A 23,451-nucleotide genomic window follows, 5' to 3' on the forward strand; every position below is an offset into this window, starting at 1 on the left:
ACGTGGCTATAACCCTATGGTGTTAATATTCTCGGGATGGCTGTTCAATCGCTTGGAAAGACTCTCACCATGTGCATGACGTATTTTGCCATAAAATTTTCCACAGCTGAAATTCTGTTGCATGACTCCTTCGAGAGCTTTTAAACAAAATGGTTCATGAGTAGGACAAGCATCACAGTGCAACGGCACATGCGGAGAGAGGAACTCTTTCCACTCCCTCATATGGGATGCTACATTCACTGAAGCATATACTTAAAATTTTGGATCCAGATCCAATACCGTCAGCAATTTGGATCTGAAGTATGCGGTGAGGGGCAATATTTATGGATTTTTAGATCCGAGGTACCTGATCCAACCATCCCCAGTTAAAACTGACATGATATTATCCCCGACTTAGAGATTTACCAAGACATAAGTGTCAACAGATTCTTACCCCTGGTAATCAAACATCCTGCTTTGTGGGTATTGTATTGTTTGGTTGCGAGAGAGTCTCTCAAGGAGTGGTAACGCTGCAGCCCAATATATGTTGGCCCTCTCTTCCAGTGCATGAACTTCATTTGATGACGCAACAGGAGAGGAAGACAGCATCTTGCTCTGGGAAAAATAGACGAACCACAGACGTTAGCAGATTGCATGGTCACATTTAAAAATTTTGAAACCAATCATAAAGAAACATTCCGTACACATGAAGTATCCCATAAATAACATAGTTGGGCAATTTATCTCAGCAACTTGCCAATAAAGATTCATTGTTTTGACCATAGAACCTACATCACATACAATTCCAGAGTAAATTTGACATTTCCCCGATGGTTCCAATGAAAATCCAATTCCCTCATACTTCAGTTTTTCCAACTTTCCAGAGAGATAAATACACTGCACATGGTCCAAAAATATAGTTAAGATCACTCACCCTCTTTGAAAAAGCCCTGGCCAATTTGACAGCCAGCTCTGGGCCTAAACCATGATTTCCTTGGGCACGAATGATCTGTAACCCTTTCTGCAGCACAACCCAAGGTCCACCAACATCTCCCTGGGAATGACTCTTGTTGTCTCCCTTGGAGAGAGGGTGCCCTGTCAGCAGCTGATGAGCAGTCAGCCACCACTGAGCCTGATCAGGCGAGCATAGAGGCTCGGTGAGGGCCACCGGTAAGCAGGAAGGGAGTTCTTGGCCAGCAGGCAATTTGAGTTTGTTCACCCACTCTTCTTTCAAAGCAGCAGCACAATAAACTAAACAAAGCAAATGAGCACAAATATGTAGCTTAGTTATGTTCTCTCTCGAGCGTTGGTAAGTTAAAATAATAGATCACATAATATTTAAATAGTAAATAATAGACAAAATAAAAATTCACATACACAGTTGCGTAATACATCAGAATTACACAACTGTTTAGGTGAATTTTTTTACCGTCATCAGAGCTAATAATTAGAATAAAACCACATGCAATATCATAATCATTGAAACTTTTTCATTCTTAACATACAAAAAATATAATAAAAAATAAAAACATACAGAAAAACAGCAATACCAATTACAGTGGAATCCTGATTTAAGGTTTTTCAGGGGGGACACAATTTAAAACACTAAATGCGGACAAACACTAAATGAGGACATGCCATTTTTTTCAGGTTTTAGGGTCTGTAATGATTGGAATGGCTTTTTATGAATAAAATATATTATTTTAAGCAACTAAAAGGTGCTGCATGCAGCAAAAAATTCATTGATTAAATGTTCTCTGCCCAGTGAGGGTTGGATAATACTTTTCAGGAATCAGCTAAAAAAAATGGGTAGTAGAAATAAGTAGTTAATGAGAGGATGACAATTGCTTTAATGAAATATTTTAAGAAAATTATAATGTACATCAACTTAAAAGCATTCCCACGGAATATTATTATGGACATTAGTGATTCCATTTTTACTCATATTTCAGTCGTCTCGATGAAATTTTAAAATTTTTTCTATAAAGTGACATGTAGGTGACTATAGCATTTCTAATGTAATAAGAAAAGGTGTAAGTATGTCCTAAAAAAATTCGTCATTGCAAAAATAAAGATGAGTGAAATAAAATGACAACAGACGATCGCTAATCCCGAATTCTAAACTACCGAATAACTAGTAAAAGGGAGGTTTATTGGAATTTTGTCAACTTAACGTTTTCTGTAGCGTGCGAAAGATCCACAGAGAAAAAATCATTCGCCTTGACCGGGATTCGAACCCGGATCCTTTAAAACTTAAATCCCGGTATACTTTAAAACTAGTTTTCTGTAGCCTCCGCGAAACGAGGGATTTATGAGCCTTTAAAAAGCCTCCTGTGTGCACATTTTGGATTTCGAGGTCTTATTTCTAGTATGCCTACAAGTCGATGGTGATTCAACTCGATGATAACACCAGATTGTCATATATCCGCGGCCTCATGCAGGTCGAATGGAGCCGGGAGAAGTTGCTTACGCGGCGCGCTAATCACCTTGACGCAGACTCACCTTGTTTCACCGCAGCCTTTAGTAAAATTTGGTTGGACCTTGAATAGCGATTAGCTAAACTCTGTTAAGTGAAAAGGTTTAATCTTCAACAGAACTGGATTTCTTCTGACAAATTGTCAGTGCCTCTAGAGTTTGGAAACTTCGTCCGAGTTATGATGTCAAAGTCAACCACCAAGGGTAATCCTGCTGGATTTTCGTATTTTTCCGCGCTCTATCCGCGATCTTTTTTCCCGTGATTATGCGGTGATTTTTTTCCGGCATGAGCGATTTATTTAGTTATGGACCGTGATAGTTCGTCAAAACTCCGATTGTCATTCTCTTTTGTCTTAAAATAGCCCCAGATAAATATCTTTGAATCGACAGCGATATCAACCAACCGCATGTCGGTAAATGGGCTCCGGAATATCTAAATTACGATGTCAAACAATGTTGTTCCGTAGGGAAAGAATGCTCTCTTTCACGACCATGACAGGGGAAACGCTTCCTCGTTTCTTTCTCCGTTCCTCCGTGGAAACTGAAATCTATAGAAAGAATCATTTGGTGAACTGCGCAAATGATATTGTGCCTCCTCTTTTGAAAAGAGAAAGTAGATGAATGGAAAAATATTGGGCTAAAATTGGACTGCCCGTAGAGAGTAGAGTTGAAAGGGGCATAAGCCATCAAGTGAAAACATTACGAGAAAACCGTCATTGTAGCGGCCCTCGGAGAAAAACTCGTGTCATCAGTCGTCAATTATCATCGAAGTAAAATTCCAAAAGTGAAGGATAAGGTAGTTTGAGGTTATTAAGGGATGGCTTTGCTCCATTAGATCGGATCTGATCCAAAAAGTGCCTGGTTTTTAGACTAGAAGGGGAGCGAAACATTACGAGAAGACTAATCACCCAGCTAGCGAGTTGAAGGTCCCAGCGCTGCATTCGCAGAAGAAAGCAGTTGAAGAAGCGTTCCCCGGTATTCTATCGACTCTTGGTAAACTTCTATGGGACTCTTCTTGTTGACGAGCAGAAATTTGCAAAGATTTGGATAATCATTTGCACGAACCGTAATGAAAAAACGTTAAATCGGGCAAAAAAATCTTGTGCGGGAAAACTTTTTACGACCATAAATGCGGAAAAACGCAAAATGCGGAAACACTAAATACGGATTATTTTTACATTGTTCTAATAGGGAATGAATCGGGACCCCAAAAAATAAACGCTAAATGCGGAAAAACGTTAAATGCGAAGACGTTAAATCCGGATCCGACTGTACTCATATTTTTACAAATGTAAATACATTTATAAAATATAAAAATTATTCTCAACTATCTATGATATTTTGTGTAAAACATGTTATGTACATGAACAATAGTTTGAAATGAAAATAACAACACATAGCAAAGAAAATCTTATATTTGTAAATGCTTGTGATTAAACAAACTGAAAATAAATCATCAACAAGTAATATGATGGCATATAACCTAATTTCAAATACATGGCATAACCGGCATGAAGATCTTAAACATGAACTATATAATAATGCAAATAGCTTCATGGTAGGTGGTGTAATGATCTAGAAATAGAAGAATTCCATTTTCCACAATAAGCATAAATGGGTTGTTGGATGTTCTCAGAATTTTTACAATGGTTCAAGGTTACTCTAAACATAATAGAGATAGAGACTCTTTCTTTGTGCAGCAGGTTATAGTAATTTCAAGCAAATTCTGTCCTTGGCCTTTACTTGGTTATCCGTGTGCAGGAAAATGCCTGCTGTCCACTGGTAGTAGAAGCCAGAATTACTCTTTATTAACTCAGCATCTGATGCTATTCACGTATTTAGTGTCAGAAATGGTTAAATATAGGTTAACCCAGTTAAAAGTTAATATCATCATGAATAATTTAATAACAAAATAAATAGTGGATGACATAATTTAACAATTTCTGTATAACTTTTCCATTTGCTGAAACAGATTTTTTGCATTAATATAACTTATCAAAATAAAGTTTTCACCTAATGTTTAGTAGCCTTGAACCATAGTAAAAATTACGAACAGATTACCAACCCATGAATTGTCCACAAACCTGAACCATTGCATCCTGTACATCAAATGCAAATGTTCAAATGAAAATGAAATCAAAATGAGCGCGAGATTCCAAATGAACAGCCAGAGGAAACGAATGGCCTCCAAAATGTGAACGCCCTGGGAAAACGAACAGCCTCCGAGAAATGAAATTTAAAAACGAACGACCTCCGAGAAATGAATTTTGAAAACGAACAGCTTCAGAAAAATGAACATCTATTCAAAATATTAGGGCATTCATACTGTTCAGCGACAAAGCTGTTCGTTTTCGAGGTCGGAGGGGAATGGTAGAGAATGAAGGGGAGGGGCTCGGTTGTCTATGACACACTTTAGTGGCCTTGAATGGTCTGCATCGTAACCGCCATCTTTTGTAACCACAATGCACTTGCTGGAGCAAACTGCAGTTCACAATACCTCTTGGTGATCATACTGGTAGGACCGAATGCGCCGCACGCATGCAGTGCAGACATGAACGGTGAACAGGGAGTTTTAGAGAACTGCTCATTTTCAAACCGGTTTATTTCAGTGAACAGTTTGTTTTGGCAGTTCGGCTATTTTTGACCCATCTCTACAAACTACAACTTGGTAACCGTACATTTCACTTCCAAGAACGAACGGCTTAACCTTCCTCTTTGTCAAAAACATCCTAGTTTCAGCTGACTACGTAGGTTTCCGCAGTATCGAGATTCCAATGTCTCCATTCTTCCGGTGCTACTGTGTTGGTTGTTGGTTAAGACAACAGTTTTGCTGGCACTGCTGCCAGCATCTTCAGGTCGAAGATGACCTGACTTTTTCAACATGAAATGACTTCTTCGACCTGAAGACACTGGCAGCAGTGCCAGCGAAACTGTTGTCTTATCCAACAACCGATGCGGTAGCACTTGAAAAATGGAGACAATGGATCCTTGTTTCACCTTGCCTATATAACGGCAGAGAGCAGATGCTATGTCAATCAGTCATCACTTGCCACTCTGCAGTTGTCTCTCACCACTCATCATTGGTCAGTTATCAACTAATGGCCATTCACTGACCATACAGTCACAATGTGGCAGTCGAACTGTGGGCCATACGGCCCGTGCGACTGAAGCGCTTCACTATCCATCTGTGCCATCACCAGCAGCTCCTCTCCATTCTGAGACATAATATCTTAAATTTAGGCTATTCTAGATGCAAATATTGATTACTTGATGTTTTGTTCATTGAATGAATTTTTTGGGAGTTGAATGGGAAATTAAATTTGAGAAACGAGTTAATATAAAAATATTAGTGAGTGATTATTCGCTTCCCAACACCAAGGGCAAGAAAACATTTTAATACGACCCACAACTTCGGTACAGGCCTGGCCGTTACACTGAGAACAAAGCCTTTGTCCATTATTGCTTACTTGTAGCATAAAGGTAAGCATCCACATCCAGCTGACTGATGGAGTCCGGCCCACCAGCTTTAATACTACTGCTTCGAAGTGACAGGCCATCAAAAGCCAAGCAATGAAACGTGGGAAGTATCACAAATGGTCTTGATGTGTCTTCAGCAGCAGAATAGGCTGACTCAACACCAAGCCAAACTAGGTGGTGCAGACTCCCAGGGTTTCCTTTCTGAGCCACTAAAAACAGGAAAATGTACTATAATTACCACACAACACTTATTTACCATAAAAAATAGAAATAACACTAGTCACAAAATCAAGCCATTCTTAACCTTCTTAAAGATAACCATTCTGGAGTATAAGTGAGCAAAAAATGCTGAGAGCAATTTAATTTGATGGAAAGCCTTGAGAAAATTACAGTAGAACCCCGTATTTGCGTTATCGGAATTTACGTTTTCCCGCAAATAGCAAGTTTTTTTCTGGGTCCCGTCATATTTCCTATCTCTCCAATGTAAATAGAACCCTGTATTTACGCCGTTTTTTTTTCGTTTTCCCGCCATGTGCATCACGACGTGCCGGCTAAAAAAAATTATTTGCCTACTAAAACAATAAATCGTGCATATCAGCTCTTAAAAACTATCTTTCGGCTTCCTTTCGCGCATTTGTATTTAAAAATCCAAGAGAAAGAGACGCGAATGAGAACTATTTTTGGGAAGAATTTGAATGTGGCGGGACAGAACGCCACTAACGTCGGAAAGTTGAACTACGTCATCTCGTTTTTTGTCAGCGGCGGAAAGATTCACGATATGAAAGTAGGTGTTTTGAGCAATCGAGCTATGTAATAATTATAATGCAAGAACTCCTGAAGCAATGTTGACAATAATTATGTAGCCTATAATTTGATACGAGAGTTTAAGAGAAAACCAGACGTGCTGAAATGTGATAAATGCCGGAACTATAAAACTTGTTATCATTTGCGCTGACTTCATTCAACAGTTGCGTAGCGTAGATGGGTTAATTAAATACTTAAAAAAACTTATTTAAACTTGAATTATCCCATTCACATAGCAGCGTATCGCAAACAACTGTAACTTTAAAAAATTATGAAGTCGCACGACCGTTTGTACTACGCACTTGAACGCTGAGGAGTAGTTCAGACACTCGTGTGTTGGCAAGTTATCCTCAATTAGTACGGGAAATAGAATTTATCCTGCTTGAAAATGGAAATTCGAGGTGAAAAACTGACATTTTTAATTGACGAGAAAATGAAAATTTTAGAGCTAGTTGATTCCCACACCGGAACACGCATCGATTCAAACAAATTCGTGGTGAAAAATCGCGATGCCATTGTAAAATATGCAAACCAGTGCGGAAATTTATCAAAAAAGAGAGTATATGTGAAGAATTCTAGGTAAGAAGAAATAGAACGAATTCTAAAAGAGTAATTTTTAGGTGCAAGATCATCAAATGTTCCTGCAAATGGTGTCATCTAAAGGCCTGTTTACATAATAAATTAACCCGTACAAGTTAATGTCTAAATTATGAACATGAAAATGCACCGTGTATAATTCACCCAACTTGTGCGTATGCATGAACAGAAAATAGAACCTGTTAAAATTGGTTCATGCATTCATAGCCGTATTTAGGGGTCTGTGCCCCACCCAGATGCTTAAAAAATAGACAAAATTTGAATACGGTTATCACAGGAGGATCTATGGGGGGGCATGTGCCCTCCCAGACACTTTAAAAATATGCAAGATTTTTAATACGGTCCAGTTATCATTGCGTTCGTTTTGTATAACGTGGTATCATTGTGCCCCCCTCCAGAACAAAATCCTGGATATGTCCTTGCTTGTGCCCCCCAGAAAGAAATCCTGGATCCGTTCCTGATGGTCATCATTACGTTCGCTTTATTTTGTGTTTTACTCAAGGAGGCTCAATCATTTAATTCAATGAGAATAACTTTGATATAAAAATAAAGAGAATTTAGTAAAGTCATTGTTATATGTTATATCTTGTTTTTAATCTCAATTAATACAAGATCTTTTGCCTGTCAGACCCTCTGTGCTCCTCCCAGAAAGAAAAATCCTGGATCTGCCCCTGCCTACATTCGTACATTTCCTGTCCCGTTCCGGTCCACAAAAATCATTCATGCAAGCAGACATTAATGTATCGTGTAAACAGGCCCAAAGGCCCTTGAGAAAAAGTATTTCCCCAGAAGATTGGGAATCAAAGATTCCACGGCATCTATAATGGTTTGTTGGATAGATTCAAAAATAGGTACAGTCTTGTATACAAGATGGTGAGTGGTGAAAGCAAAGATGTTAACTTAGAGACAGCAACTCAGTGGAAAGAATCTGAATATATATTAGACTTCTGGAAGGTTACAGCCCAAAAGATGTTTTTAATGCAGACAAAACAGGATTATTTTTTAATTTTTGTTGCCAGCTGTGCTTCGGAGGGAAGCAATGTTATGGAATAATGCTTAGTGAACAATTGAAAAATTAACATTTCCAAAGCCAGTATGTGAATAAAAGTGAAAATTCTCTATTTCCCACAATTTGCATTTTCCCGCAATTTACACTTTTTTTCTTGGGTCCCTAGAAAAGTGTAAATAAGGGGTTTTACTGTAATTGAAGGAATTTCTTTATACACATTTCATACACTGCTTTATTACATAATTCAAGTTGAACAACACAATAAAGATGAAAATTTATTACATTGTCAGAAAAATCAATGAAATTGCTGCAGTCTTATTAAATGTTAAAATACAGCCATAAGATGCAACTTATATGCCATAGCACAAATGGGTTGAGAATTCCATTACTTTCACCTTCAATAGTTAGTAGGTTACTTTATGGAACCACAATTTCATGATTAAGTAATTAGAAAAATTATTTAACTCCCCATAAAATTTTTATTTGGTAAAACCCAACTGTATGCAACACTCACATGTCATTTTCAAAGTATATTCCTGCAATTTTCTGTCCAAGTGTTTCCATTACGAATGAAGTTCTGAGCTTACCAGGTAGAAATTTGTGAGGAAGTTTTTACCCATTTAATCAACCATGAAAGCTCATCATCATAAGAAAAATAACAGCAGGCGAAAATAAATTCTTAATCATTAGGTTCTACCACATACTATAGCGGAGGGAAACTAGCATAAATCAATTATGTTATACTAAAAATAATAAAAGTGACTTTCAAAAGATATAAGCAACCATATCACTTTCGTACTCACTATTGTCATAAGGCTGAAGGTCAGACTTGGAGGGTAGTTCCATATCAGGCTGAGCATACTTCTGGAAGTTCAGGAAATGTGATGTGGCCTCCATTTGTTTGTCATACTGAGTTCCCAATGCCCTCTAAAAACAAATAAATCATTACATATGAGCACATTACAGCAAAATCTGAGAAAGAGCAAGGGGTTAGTCACCCCTCCCCTTGAAGATTCCAGAAAATTACTATTTTGTAAATTTAGGAAGACAGGTAGTTCCTGAACTGGCCACTTTCAGATGCAAATGAGCTTTGCATTAATTTTCTCCGCCACTGTACTTCGTGCATTTATGTGATCATTCCATTATTTTGGTATTTTTCACTGAAAATTCAAACAATTACTGATAAAACTGTATCGCAGTTCTGTAATGCCTCATATGCTTCCATTGGTGTATATTCATAGTACCTGTACATTTCCCGAAGGTTATGTGAAATAACATATTTCATTAGTTTCTGCAAACAAAAACTGTGGAAGGTGGTAGAACAATCCTGCCTTGGAAAACTTTTTTTTTCATCCAATGTAATATCTTCATTATCTACACAAAAAAAGTTTGCCAAGCATGATATATGATGCAATTAAAATTGTCGTTACTTCAAAAAAAAGTTCCATTTGAGTGTTATGCCCACTGTCGTTATTGAAATAGTGTGGAGTGTATCCACGGCACTGCAATAAAAACAATTTGAATAACAATTGGTAATACAGTGGAACTTGTTTAGTACGTTTTTAAAGGGACCACAAAAAATGAACGTACTAACCAGGAAAACGTGCTAACGAGGAAAGTAAATAATAGCAGTCGGGGTAATTGCAATCTGTGGAAAAGTCGTCATAATAGGGTGGTTTCCTATTATTTTTTTATTGCCTAAATCGAAAGATTATTACTCCTGGAGTACGTATTTCGCGCTTTTAGATTTTTAAATGACGATATCTATTTTTCGCGATTAAATGAAAAGTGAAAATTTTCAAGCGCGCAAAAACGCGACGCGTAAGTAGGAAAGTCCGTGCGACGCATTTCTGGTTCCCCCTCTCTCCTTGTGAAGTGACCTTGATCGAGGCTCTGAGCGCTGATAGGACGCAGGATGCTAGCGGATAGCTGAGTACCTTGCTGAATGGTAGCGCTTGGCTTAAAAAAGGTTTATTAATACCTTATCAAACGAAGAAAACTTTCCGACCTTAGCCAGTTTTAATAGGTGATTATTAAGACATGTTTCCCTGAGCTCTGTGCCTCATACATGCATTGGTAACCTCAGACGATGTATAACTCCTATCCTCTCGTGTAGAAACTAGGTCCCTGTGACGTCACGCGGAGTGGAATTGCATGGGCGCCAATCTGGCCTTTTTCAAATGAGGATAAAATTTGACCCTTGCCATTCGTCTAAACCGGTATTTCTAAAACCAAATAATTTGTGTATTATGAATACACTAATGGTGGGTAACGAATCGCAATCAATGCCTATCGTTTTCTTTGATGAAGGAAACTACCCTATTACAACTACTAACGGTAGTTCTCGTAGGATCGCCTTCCTGAAGTCTTTTCACCTTTAAAATCAAGAAAATGAGCGCTACATTGAAAAAATACCATGTGAATAAAAATCACAATGTTTCATAGATTTCCCGAAGACATAATTACATGAAAACGGCGTCTATCTCCCGTGATTTATCCTATATATATTTATAGAAAGAGGACAAGTAAAGCTAAGTCATTTCTTCTTTCTCACAGCATTCTCGGAAAATATAACAACAACCCTGAGTATGTCAACTGGTTGTTTTAAAACATCATAAAAATTGGACAAAATTATATGAACCTTAAATTACGGCGACAGCCGTACACAATCGCTTCTGGAATAAAACCATATCGATTGTTATATCGATTAATAACACGCAAGATTTTAAGATTACGACGTAATTACAAGAAGATTTTGTATTATACTGTTGAAATTTCCTTTAAAAATTTGTATAATGTCGTCTGCTTTCGTGCCGAGATCAAGTATTTTAAGCTAAGCTTCGCGTGGAGATCCAGAGCATCGTCTGCTCCCGCAGCAGTTATAGTCAAATATGCACGTACTCCGAAGCATTGACGTCGAGTTTATGGAGTACGTGCAGTACTGCTTTAGATAAAGTTGGAATTGGATTAGACTCATTTCTTCATCATGATAACTCGTGCAATAGCAACAATTGCCCACTCGCAAAATTAGTGCGCCGTGGGCACTCCAGGGGCAACAGAAGATGAGGAGCTCGGGGTGGGGAAAATTGGGGCTTCTCATTGGCTGCAGTTTTGCATAGTTGATAAATGGCCGCATTTTATTATTCATCACGTCATAAGAATTGAGAAATGCATTTGGATAAATCACGGTCGAAGAAAGAGATGTTAAATGAACACAAGAATGTTAATGGCTGGTAATAATAAATTAAATCATGAATTCGGAGGTTTACGACCCTTAAGAGGATGTGGGACATAAATTTTTCTCCTCTCACGAGGCCGTCTGAGTTTGGAGATAGTTCTCTTGTCGGCCGGTAGAGTCGTCTCAGACAATCCATCCTTGCGTCGGCATTTTTGACTAGGGTTTATTATCTTCAGTGTGTTCCTCTTTGAAGGAATGAGGCGGGCGAGGCTTCTGCAAGCTCTCGCTCCTCTCTCGCTTCTCCCGTGGCCGTCGCCAACGGGAATTCACTCGCACTCTTGGGTGTGTGTGCACCCTGACAGTAGCGATACTCGAGGATCAGTTACCCTTTCTCATTAGAGCCCTTTTACTTTCAGCATGGGTGTCACTTTGAGTTTTTTTATCCGTATTCATGGAAAGCTGAGAGCGTATGGACGCAGAATTTTGCAATGCGCTTCCTCGGAAGTCACGGAGGAAATAAATCCACATTCGCTGGAAGGTGTCCCCGCCTTATCTTAACCGGGGGTCCTCATCCCCACCCGCACATTTTTTGGTCCCTCGGGCCAGATCGCACACATGCTGTGCATCTGACATACTAGATACCAAAATAAAACCGCGGAAAAGAGACTTGGGAACGAAAAATATCATTTTTGTAGCATAAAAATAATATTCTATTTTCCTGTTGAATTTGTATTTCAATAGTACTTAATTATTCAGACGTTATGAATTCGAAAAGCTTTCGTAGTGGAGTTGCATCAGCTGTAGTGATTGGAAAAACCTTGGCGACAAGGTAAATATTGCAGCAAAATCAATAATATACCAATGAGGATTACAAAATAATGTTGGCTTGAATATAAGATACACCTTCAATTTCTGTTTGTATCGGATGTGCCACACGAATGACAACGAAAATGCTGCCCTTACGGACTTTGAAAAGTCCTGATGAAATCCTGCTTCACTCGCAGGTCTTTTCGTTCGAGGTAATTTACAGTTTCTGGTTGCTTTTCCCAATGGAGTGCTATCCGATGGTGACAGGTTAGTAGTTTCCTGGTAATTGTTGGGATACTGCACCAGAGTTAAAGAAAAGAGTATGTAATATCTGTTTTTAAATTATTTATTTTTAGCTTTTTTATTAGGCAACTGTCCTTCCCCGTCTTTCTCCCCCTCTTTCGTTTCCCCGCTGAATTTCTCATTTCTTGAGCTGCCAAAATTCCAGGAGGATTCCGAATCGGCATTGGTCGGGAGAATCTCGGATCAACAATTTCGGGAAGCATACACTCAATGTAGAATTTTTTCAATTTTTCCACCATAAATTTTCTCCAAAAATCGTCATCCCTTTCGATTCTCTCCACTTTTAAATCACATTTGGTCCATACGGCAAAGATACTAAAATCTCGCTGGGTTATGTGAAACTGGCCCTGAATTTGGAAGAAGTAATTATGCTTCTGGTTAATCTTCATTTTGTCATTCTTCATCCAGAAGTTTACTTTTCCTTTGTTGACTGCCTCGTCTACAGTCATCTCTGCTGCCGATGACGGTCACTTTATTTCGACTATCCCACGATCACCAACAATTCCATCGGGAGTAGCTCCAAGGAAAGGAAATTCTTTGTAAACGTACAGCCCGCATGGTTGAATGCAAATATCTTCCTTTAACTCCAATGCTGTGTGAGCTTTTTCCTCATTTATCCTTCCATATTCCAAGTGAGGAGAGTCAAAATTGCTGTACATTTTATAAAGTTTTTTTTTACATTTTATAAACTGATTTTATAAAGTTTTCACAGCCAGTGTACGGAAGCATTTTACACACGCGGCCAAAATTGGAAGCACTGAGCATCTTCCGCTGCATTGTGACCCACTGAATATTTTTTCCTTGCCCCACTGAATATTTTTTCCTTGCCCCACTGTTTGCCTTTCGATTTCCTCTATTTCTTTTTCACTCCTTTGGAGGGATTTGGGGAAAAGCCGACACTCATCTTCAAATGGTGGTTTAGCATGTCCGGTCTTTCAGAAAAGGGCCCGCAATCAGGGTCACGATTTTTTCCCAGACGACTGAATATACTTCTCTTCGATCTTGGCACACCTTTCCTTCTGATTGAAGTTGAAAGCGCCTTTTCACTTTTCCTCTGAAGGGACTTTTTGCAGTGGTACCCTGGACTTACGTCGCATACATTTTTATAAAGTGTGCGCAATGGGTTGCCAGAGTTAAAACTCACAACTGCTTCGTCACATCTTCCCTTCTATGAACGGGAGAGGGCATAATTGACTCTTTTTCCAGCAATGAATTTTGCTATAACAGCGTTGTAGTGTTCTACTGGATTATTATCCACGTCATAAATAAGGCTTCGACTATGACGACTTATGTTTTTTTACAATACACATCAATTTTTCATACACCCCACATCTTTTCAATTCTGGAATGTAGTTTTTTTGATCACTTTTGTTTTTACCATCGCAAAAATACCCGATTTCTTTGCATTTCTCATGCTCTCCAAAAATGTGGCTCGCACTATTCAGGATATCCCTCTCGAGTAGTTGAGCTTTTTTAGGCAAGGGTATATCCTGAGATTTTCGGAACTAGACAGCTTTTGTCAATACAGTTCTAAAGCGCAAAACATTTTCTGCTATAAATTTCCTCTCAACTCTGTCACAGATCACAATTTTTTATCACTTCGCCCCTTTTTTGGCGTTGTTTGGCAGTCCGCATCTGAATGATTTCAAGCACTGTTGCACGAATGCGGTGGCAGACACTGAAGACCAAATCATTCCTTATGTTCCCCATGCACACCGGCCACGGAGGGGAAAATTTCCCCTCCCATCCCTCTAGGACCTCAAGGTCTTTGCAAGTCTAGACTCGGGGAATAGCGTATGATAGCAATCCGTTCTATTTCTGACAGAGCGCTCGGGGCGAGAGAAGTGAGAACTAAGATGACTGCGGCCGCTGTCGTTGATGCCCGTTTTGGGACTGAAATCCCTCAAAACTCTCGTTTTTCATTCCTTAATTACGCACTTATCTGAAAAGCATTGGCCACGAGAGTTGGTGTGTTAACCATAAACATCTGACTAAAAGGTGATGCGTAAGCATAAACGTCATTAATGGATTCAATATTCCACAGAGATTCCCGAAAATTCCCATTATTTCCAATACCGCCTTGCATAGTTGTATAATTTAGAAAAAAATAAAAATAAGATATCGACTTAGCTACATACTTTTCCTTGAATATATCGAAAACCGCATGCCTGTACAAGCAAAATCAACGGTATAAGAACGGAACGTGTAGAAGCATGTAATATAGGGGTGTACTGCGTCCTCTTAAGAAGATACTAGACAACGAATTGCGGGTTGCATCACGGCAAGCAATTGAGCGTACTAACCAGGAAAGCGCAATTTTTCAAACGTACTAACCAAATACTTTTACCTGTATTTTGTTTGGATAGTACCGGGACCGAGAGAAATCGCCGTACTACGGAGGAAAACGTACTAAGGAGGAACGTACTAACCAAGTTCCACTGTATAAGGAAATATATTAACTTGATATTCTTTCATTAAAAATATAATGCAGATATTATGCATTTCACTTAGGTAAAACAAAAGCAAGCTGCAAGAAACTGTGACCAATATAACACGCATGGGTTATGTATGCAACAAAGAAATGAAAATGCACACGCATCAGATGGACCCTAAGGCCAACAAAACTTACAAGTATGAATTCATTGACTTAACATTCTCAATAATGACAGCAAAACATGAAAAATAATGAAGAATTTTAAAGTTGAATAAACTAAAAGTGCATCATCAGCTTTCCACTTTCGTCACCTCTAGCAGCAAATTACCTGCCTCTGGATGTATCATTGCAAGAAACACCCCGTGCTGTAAGGGTTTTGTCGGGGACTGGGTTGTAAGAGAGTTCCGTTTTTTTTCTGCGTTATATCACGCAGGGAATAATATTAAAATATTTTGCCAGGATCGAAGTTACTTTCTTCCACGGCTTCAGGTTAATACCACAGGCATCACCAGCAATTATGAAGGAAGGTAAAGCTTTTGTGCTTTAAATCCGTGTAACCAACCTTCCAAACACTTGAAGTTCTCAATTCTCAATCAATCACTGAAATACTCTGCTCTACCCTTAAGCGTGGCCCCTTTCTCAGTATCATTCCCGCAGGCTGAAGTTTGCAAAACTACCCGGACAAAGCTAAGCTAAGCTTCTAAATCTCCATGTTCTGCATTCATCAGGGGTATTTGCTGTGATGGTTTGCCCTCCTGCACCACGGCAGACCTAATCTTCTCTTTGTTTTTTACATTATGAAGAGAGAATAGGTAGATAAATTAATCACGCAACTATTGTATTGCCCTATTATTTTCACTTTCTCGCTTTGAGATATTTTGCATTTTTTGGCCATGGTGTCTACCTTCAAATTCTCTCTATTCACACAACTCACGGATGTGCAGGTATGCTGTCGACTCCTTTCTGCTGCCTGAGGAGCAAAAGAAGATCGAGCACTCGCTAATGTAACTGCCACAATATTTTCACCAAAATGAACGATTTACTTATCGAATGACAGTTTACCACATGAATTTGAGACTAAGCACTCTGTGTTAACTTCATTTCTAACAGATCGGCAGCATATACAGAGATTAGGGACTCTCGGTGAAGATTTTCCAGAAATTGAAACTCTCACTATGGCGAATGCCAACACCAAAAGGGCCTCGTAAAAACAATTTTTTTTCACACGCTAATCTTAGGGTCAATTGACGGTGCCTCTACTCTCTCGTAATGGTGGGGGTCTCGCAATAGCCCATACTCGCTTTAACGTGGTTCCACTGAAACAAGTTCTTAAGAATTATACTCTCAACATTAAAGAACACCATCAACTTTGAAACTTAATTTTCCACCTTCAACAGATTACAATACTCGGAGGTAATATGTAAGCTCCATAAAACAAAATTCATAGTAGTCAATTCATTACTTTTTAGTACAGGTCCGTGAAAGTGGTTTTATTTTTGGCTTAAATTCATTTTAAAACTATGTGATTTCAGTGCAATACAAAATCTTGGTGGTGTTATTACAACGTTACAATTTTTGCACATTTCTAGGTGTTTTATTATTTTTTGGTACACATTTCATGATTGCGTATAATTTTTTAAGCATTTTATATAATATTTGATACAATTTCGATCGTAAAAAATTACTGATAAAACCAAATGAAGGAAATGATTAAAGTTACATTGGTTCAAGATATATATCAATGGCTCAAGCATTAATATTAATGAGTGAGCAGGAAAAGGTGCACCGTGAATACTTCACTTGATTTATTGTATTTGTGAGGAAGACTAGAGTAAAAATTGACCAAATGGTACTATTTTACTGGTAATTTGTTTTCAATTTTATTGTATTAATTTAAACCAATAACACAACATTTAAGCTCTTCCTGTTTATTTTTCCCTGTAATCAGAATGTATTATTGGCAGATGGAAAATCCACACTACTCTTCATTTATGCACTTTGAGAGCCATTCCCTAATTTTGGGATTATCAAGTTTCTCTACACTAATTCCAGCATTTAAAAATGCTTCTGTAGTAGCAACAACAAACTCCTCTTCCTCCTCCTGCACTTTCTTTGACTGAGTAACTGTCTGTTCAAATGATAGATGTTTTGTGGGTCCCCTTTCTTCACACGTTTAATTATGTGTATTGCTACTGATGTGCCTCAAGTCTTTCAGATTCAAGTCTTTCATCGCTACACTTGCACAGTAATAATTAAGCCTTTCCCATAACACCCTTCTGAACTTGATTCACTCACCCTGTTATGAACGGTGACACTAGCTTTTTGGAATTTTAAAATTCCTTTCCTTTGTTTGATAGATTCTACTCTAACCGTGATAAACAAAGTCCAATTACGAATCACGACCACTCTTGACATTGTTTTCAAACCAAGCGCTGGGTAGCTACGGTATAACCATGAGAAATATATAACTTACATTTTGGCCAAAATTTTTCAAGTTGTGGGCTCCCTTTTGATACCCCTCGCCCAGGGGCTGAGGGAAGGTAGGTAGCAGCTAGATTCAACAAAACCGCTTAGTATTGATTACAGCTGTTGCCGATCTGTCAAGAAGGGCAGTGAAAGAAGCACAAACTAAACACAATTGGATACAAAGAAACTTGAACTGGGGGTGTCTCGAAATGATTTCTTTTTTGCATTGTAGCTCAGTTGAGCGCCGAATTTCCGACGATCCGTCCGCTAATAATTAGCACTCCCTCTTCTCCAATCCTTTCTGTTCCTTCCTTCCTCCCCCAACTTTCCCCAATGCTTCGTGCTTTGAAATAACAATAGGTCTCAATAGATGTCTTCAAAAGAGACTAATCTCGGCTAATCTTGCCAGCTCGGCGCCGTCGATGGCCACCGTGGTCACTACGGCACCCAATTCAACCCGGCCCGACGGTGTGGCATCCATGGCTTGACTTTCAGGCAGAGGCTACATTGAGACCGCTTTCAGACGAGACAACTTGCTCTGCTATGCCGTGAACAGTGGTAAGTCGTTTCCGTCCCCAGTCAGCGGCTGTGTTAAAGACTACAAAATTGTTAATTCAGGCCCAAACTTAAGGTTTTCCTGCAACAAGTTATCCAATAACGCTGTCTACTGCATTGCGGTGATTCACCAGAATTACTGCTAGGCTTTGATGCCTGCTGGGCGTGTGAGCTTAAAGCTCTGCTCTTTCGTGGCCGCATTAAATTTCTTTCAGCATTTTATTGATTAAGAATATCTAATTCTTCAGAAGGAAAAGCGCATCATTACAGATATTTCAGAGAATTTCAGGAGTTAAAAATGTGTGTGTGAATCGAAGAGAGAGGCTGTGGTAAATTTAACGACAAATTCCGGCGGAGACATCACTACAGTACGCGATATCACGCGAATGAGACATGCGCGAGATAAAACAAGCCACTTGACCTTGGAATCGTAATGAGAGAGATCGAATAAATGTCAGCAGCATTAAACAATGAAGGCTTACGCTTTAATAGATTATGATTCATTAGATTTGATTTTTTCGCTAATTCACTAAAAATTACCGAAATAGGCAAAATGTTGTTTTTATTTACCAATTTAGCATTATTTCGCAATGTCACATATTGCGAATTTCACAGACCTCTACTTAGAAGGTCTCATGAATTTTTTTTAACATGTATTAACATTCAAATGTGTTCAAAAAGTAATTTTTTAATAAAGAGTACAGAAATAACCGTACATGCAGCATGCCACCAAAGGTAATGTAACTTTGCATTTAATTGCTAGCCAATCAATATCTTAACATAGAGTAGAATAGAACATGGCTAGAATAAATTAAAACAGTTATTTTACTTTAAAAGCAAAAAAATTCAGCTCAGCATTTTTTTAAATCTTCAAATTAACAATAAGGGGCTGAAATCTCTTAGCCAATGTTTAGATGGACACACTTAATTTACATAAAGAATGGTGATTCATCATATCTAAAAACCCATGGATTCAACAAAATTTAATGGCATCCAAGATATAAACCCCTTTACTAAAAGGAACTCACCTGATAAACACGCTCCCTCCAATTCCCAGCACAGAAATTACTAATCTGCTCTAGAAAATGAGATCCTTTATCACGACGCATAGCCAGTAGAATGTGACCTAGAAAGACATCAAATTATGTATACACAATTCTGCACTTGGAAAACTTAAGACACCTAGCATTTTTGACAGTTCATCATAAAAAACTTTGTTTTAATGCACACTGGAATTTACTATCTGTGATAGAAAGTTTGAAAGGTGACGAGCTATGCCAACTATAGGGCCATCATGTAGTAAATACATCTAGCACGTGACAGCTCATACAGAGAATTGGAAAGGAAGCAGTAAAGGGATTGAACAAAGTGGGTGTATTTAAGATGTATGTACAAGGCATAACTTTGTTGGCCCTATGCCTACTTCACTCAATTTCTTTACAGTACCTAGAGGCATCAATGTCTATCGCTTGAACTTTCCAAACATAATTAGAAGAGGAATGGAAGAGGGTAGAAGGCCTAAAATTACTTAAAATCTATCAAAGGACATTTGCACTTCTAAGACAAATGGCTGGCTTTTTATTTTCTTCTTTGAAATATGACTTCCTACTTTTCCATTCAATGTGCTCCAACCTTGAGGCATTCTATCAACATCTTTCATTTACATGGCTCATTATGCAGCAGTGAAAATCAACAAGTTGCTAAAAACACAATACCTACTTCAAATGGTATTTTCTCAGGTGAAAGCACCCTTTCACGATCGTTCTTCCAATGATATGAGGAAGAAACTGACTAAGAACTTTTCAAATGCTTATAATTTCTTTAATAGAATCGTAAATCATAAATTTTAAAAATTGAATTGGTTTTTCCTAATTACTTGTGCCTACACCCAATAACAATACATCATTTCCACAGACACCAAAATACAGAGTTCCATTCTGTGATGCAGTGTTACCTGCATCCAGGGAACTAGTCCATTCACCAGAAATATTGTTAATCCAGAAGATCTGACTCCATGCATTTCGTGATTAACAATCTTTTTCTGTTGAATATAATCGAGCCTATACATTTACTTGGATTAGAAGCACTCAAGTAGAGTACCAACGACTCAACTCAAATTAACCAGTACTTGCCAATCCTTAATACAGTAAAACCTCTCTTAAACGAAACTCAAGGGACCGAAATTTTGCCGTTTCGTTGATCGGGAGTTCGTTCCCCGGAGGTGATGCGCACGTTGCATCATTCTAGGGGCTCGGAAATTGAAGCAAGTCTGTATGCGTTATCTTCATTCTACCTTCGCATACTTCAAAACAGTGCTTATTTCTTCAGCTGCAATGCAAATCGCGGGCAATAGACCACATTTAGGAAGCCTCAGTTCGTATTATTCAATCACTTCGCGTGCTTTTTCATTGGTTTTCAAAAATGTATGCAACGTAGCGGTGAGTGCGAGGCCATCCCTTTATTCTCAATATTTGAAATAGAGTACATGTATTCGCGAAGTTTACACTGAAAAATTAAGAATTCGATAGATTTGACCATTACTAATTATATTATAGCTTCATCATGAAATTAAGATCGCTCTACCATAACGGCGCGAGTGTGAGTGTACAAAATTTGAGTCTATTCTAGTGAACTCATCAAACGACCCTTCAATATTCATGACTTTTGAGAGACCCAGCCAGGATTCACGGCTTTCGTCATCACTCTCCATCGCGTGGTCGCAGTTGACTGCAAACCGGATTGACAACTCCCGATAAGAAAACAGCTTGGAAGGCCTCATGCAGGAGTTCTTGAAGTAAAATAAGTCACGATAATGATGCTGTTGACTGCAAACCCGGTTTTTGCAAAATAACTAAATATGGTGACAGGTGCGACACGCTTCCAAGCTTTGCAAAGCCCTTGCATTACCTGCACAATGGTCCTCATCAATTTCGCCGATCCCTTACATCCATTCGACAAACCAAAAACTCCACTAAAATCCGACGGTAATGCCGCTTTGCCGCAGAAATGACCCCTCGGTCGAGAGGTCGCAACTTAGCTATTGCAGTTGGGGGGAAGAAAATAACACGCACATTTTTTATTGTTAGTCCTATGTTTGGGCCCGCGCAGCGATCGAGGAAGAAATCTACTTTCCCCATGAGTGCATCAACTCCCGCCAACCACCGCTGAATTAATCCCGCTGTCATTCATGGATTTTTGCTGCTACCACAGGGGTGAGGCATCACCATTGGCCCAGTCTAAACATGGCATGTTTAGACTGTGTCATCTTCTTCATGCAACAATTGATGGGCGTCGCAAACCTTTTTCTCAGGAGAAAATCAACACCGCTTCACATCACGTTAGGACATCGCTACAATCGCCGACAGACAGAGACTGACCTTTAGTATAAAGCACTCAATTCAAGTAACGTCTAGATCAATGGGAAATGTTGGCTTTCGTGTCTTAAGTGCGAATATTTTTTATCCAAGATTGCGGCAAATGCAAAAGTTTCTCCTATATTTTAGATGATGTTGAAATAAACAATGTGAATGAAACAAGAGTAACTACTGAGTCATATATTAAAGATAATTAAGAGATGCAAATTTTGGCTTTCATCTTCTAGCGCGCACATTGTATCTTCCGTAATTTAGTTAAATTTTAAAGAAGTTATCCAAGATGGCGGCCAGTGAAAAAAAATGCTTCTCGGAATTTACGCGTTGTAATTCTGTAAAGTATCTTAAACAACCGTCAAAAGAATGCGTTCGAAGTACATAGCTCTAGATATCATATCTTTGAGCGTGTAAATATTGGGACATTGAGTTATTTACGAAAGTCAGCATTAACATTCTTCGCAATTCGCCGCGAGTTGTGGTCGGCGGAAACACACGACGGAAGGCTATGGTTACGGTTAATAATGACGATTCAGATTGGCTTATTCAGTGGAAGTCTCTGATTTGCCCTCCAACGCTATGAATATTAAATTATTCATATGAAAATAAAAATTTAACCGGAAAAATTGGTTATTGGGAGGTGAATTTCACTCGATCGCACCGAATTTTCATTTCTTTGATCGGGAGTTTTCGTAAAAGAGGAGTTCGTTCATCGGGGTTTTTCACTAATGTGTTTACATAGGCAATTGGCCGGACCAATAGCACTTGTTCGTTGAACGGAGTTCTTCGTTTAGCGGGAGTTCGTTAAGGTGAGGTTTTACTGTAACAACCCACTGAGAGTACAACCCTCTCGTTCAGAGCAGCAGCTGTAAGAAAAGCTACATGCAGGCAAGCCTCACCACATCATTACAAGTACAGAACTACAGGTTCGTATTTACTTGCATATGTAAATGTATAGATCATAAATTATAAGTTTTATCCTCGTTTTACAATACTTACATTTTTTGCCACTATATCTATATATGTATACTTTTTACATGAACCACTCTGTTGTGTAACTCCATAAGAATTATAATTTATGATCCATATAAATATATAATACACAAGTAAATATGAACCTTTCCGTAGTTGCAATGATGTGGTGAGGCTTGCCTGCACATAGCCTTTCTTACAGCTGCTGCTGTGAACAAGAGGGTTGTACTCTCACTGGGTTGTTAATGTGGATTGGCAAGTACTCCTAAATTTGAGTTGAGTAGTTGGTAGTCTACTTGAGTGCTTCAGGGCCATGCAATTTGTGACAAACTTACATTTAATACAGGGTGTAGCAAATATAATGTGAGGAAACATTAGCTTGGCTATGATCATTTTCTGCATGAACCAAGCACTAAAAAATTACTGCTACAATCTATTTCCAGAAACAGGCAGGCCGATTGTAACCAACTTTCACCTAAAATATAATATGGTAATTATAACATAAGCTGTGCTTTACCTGCTTGACTAACTCGGAATGATGTTTCCACGGCCCATCGGGCCACTTCCGTCTTCCTTGCCTCAGGGAGACGCATCACCCAGGGAGGCTGCGGATCAGGGGGAGAGTTCCCCCCAAAACCAACTGCATGCAACAGTAAAGCTGCTGCAGCCTTAGAAACCTCCCTCCATGTTGCAGTGTCCTGAAGATAATCATAATTACTCTAATACCTATATTATATTTTTTCAATAAATACAGGCGGTCCTTGACTTTCGTACACTCGACTTTCGTACAATTCGCACTTTCGTACGTTCAAAATTGACACCTTTTACTTGACTTTCGTACGCTAAATTCGGACTTTCGGACGTTGGTCTGTAATTTTTTTTTAATTCCCGCGATGTTTATTGCGCATCCCAACATTCAATTGTTTCAAATGGCAGTATATGCAAACAATACGAACGAATATAATAAAGGGAATTGTTGGTAGTTGACTCTAATCTAGGTGATTTATTTGGGAGAGAGACTGCCTGC

General features: G+C 38.7%; 1 protein-coding gene across 1 annotated transcript in view; it reads right to left on the reverse strand.

Annotated features, from left to right (window-relative positions):
• The window catches only part of LOC124160245 (RANBP2-like and GRIP domain-containing protein 5/6), a 101,326-nt gene that overhangs the window by 71,875 nt on the left and 6,000 nt on the right, over window positions 1-23,451 (reverse strand). Inside the window, exons 6-11 of the mRNA XM_046536059.1 lie at window positions 22,942-23,122; window positions 19,113-19,210; window positions 9,145-9,268; window positions 5,922-6,140; window positions 914-1,230; window positions 434-594 (exon numbers count right to left, since the gene is read on the reverse strand). Of these exons, the coding sequence (XP_046392015.1) occupies window positions 434-594; window positions 914-1,230; window positions 5,922-6,140; window positions 9,145-9,268; window positions 19,113-19,210; window positions 22,942-23,122 (1,100 nt within the window). The remainder of the gene's footprint in view (window positions 1-433; window positions 595-913; window positions 1,231-5,921; window positions 6,141-9,144; window positions 9,269-19,112; window positions 19,211-22,941; window positions 23,123-23,451) is intronic.

The sequence above is a fragment of the Ischnura elegans genome, chromosome 6, assembly GCF_921293095.1.
Source record: "Ischnura elegans chromosome 6, ioIscEleg1.1, whole genome shotgun sequence".
Taxonomy (NCBI): domain Eukaryota; kingdom Metazoa; phylum Arthropoda; class Insecta; order Odonata; family Coenagrionidae; genus Ischnura; species Ischnura elegans.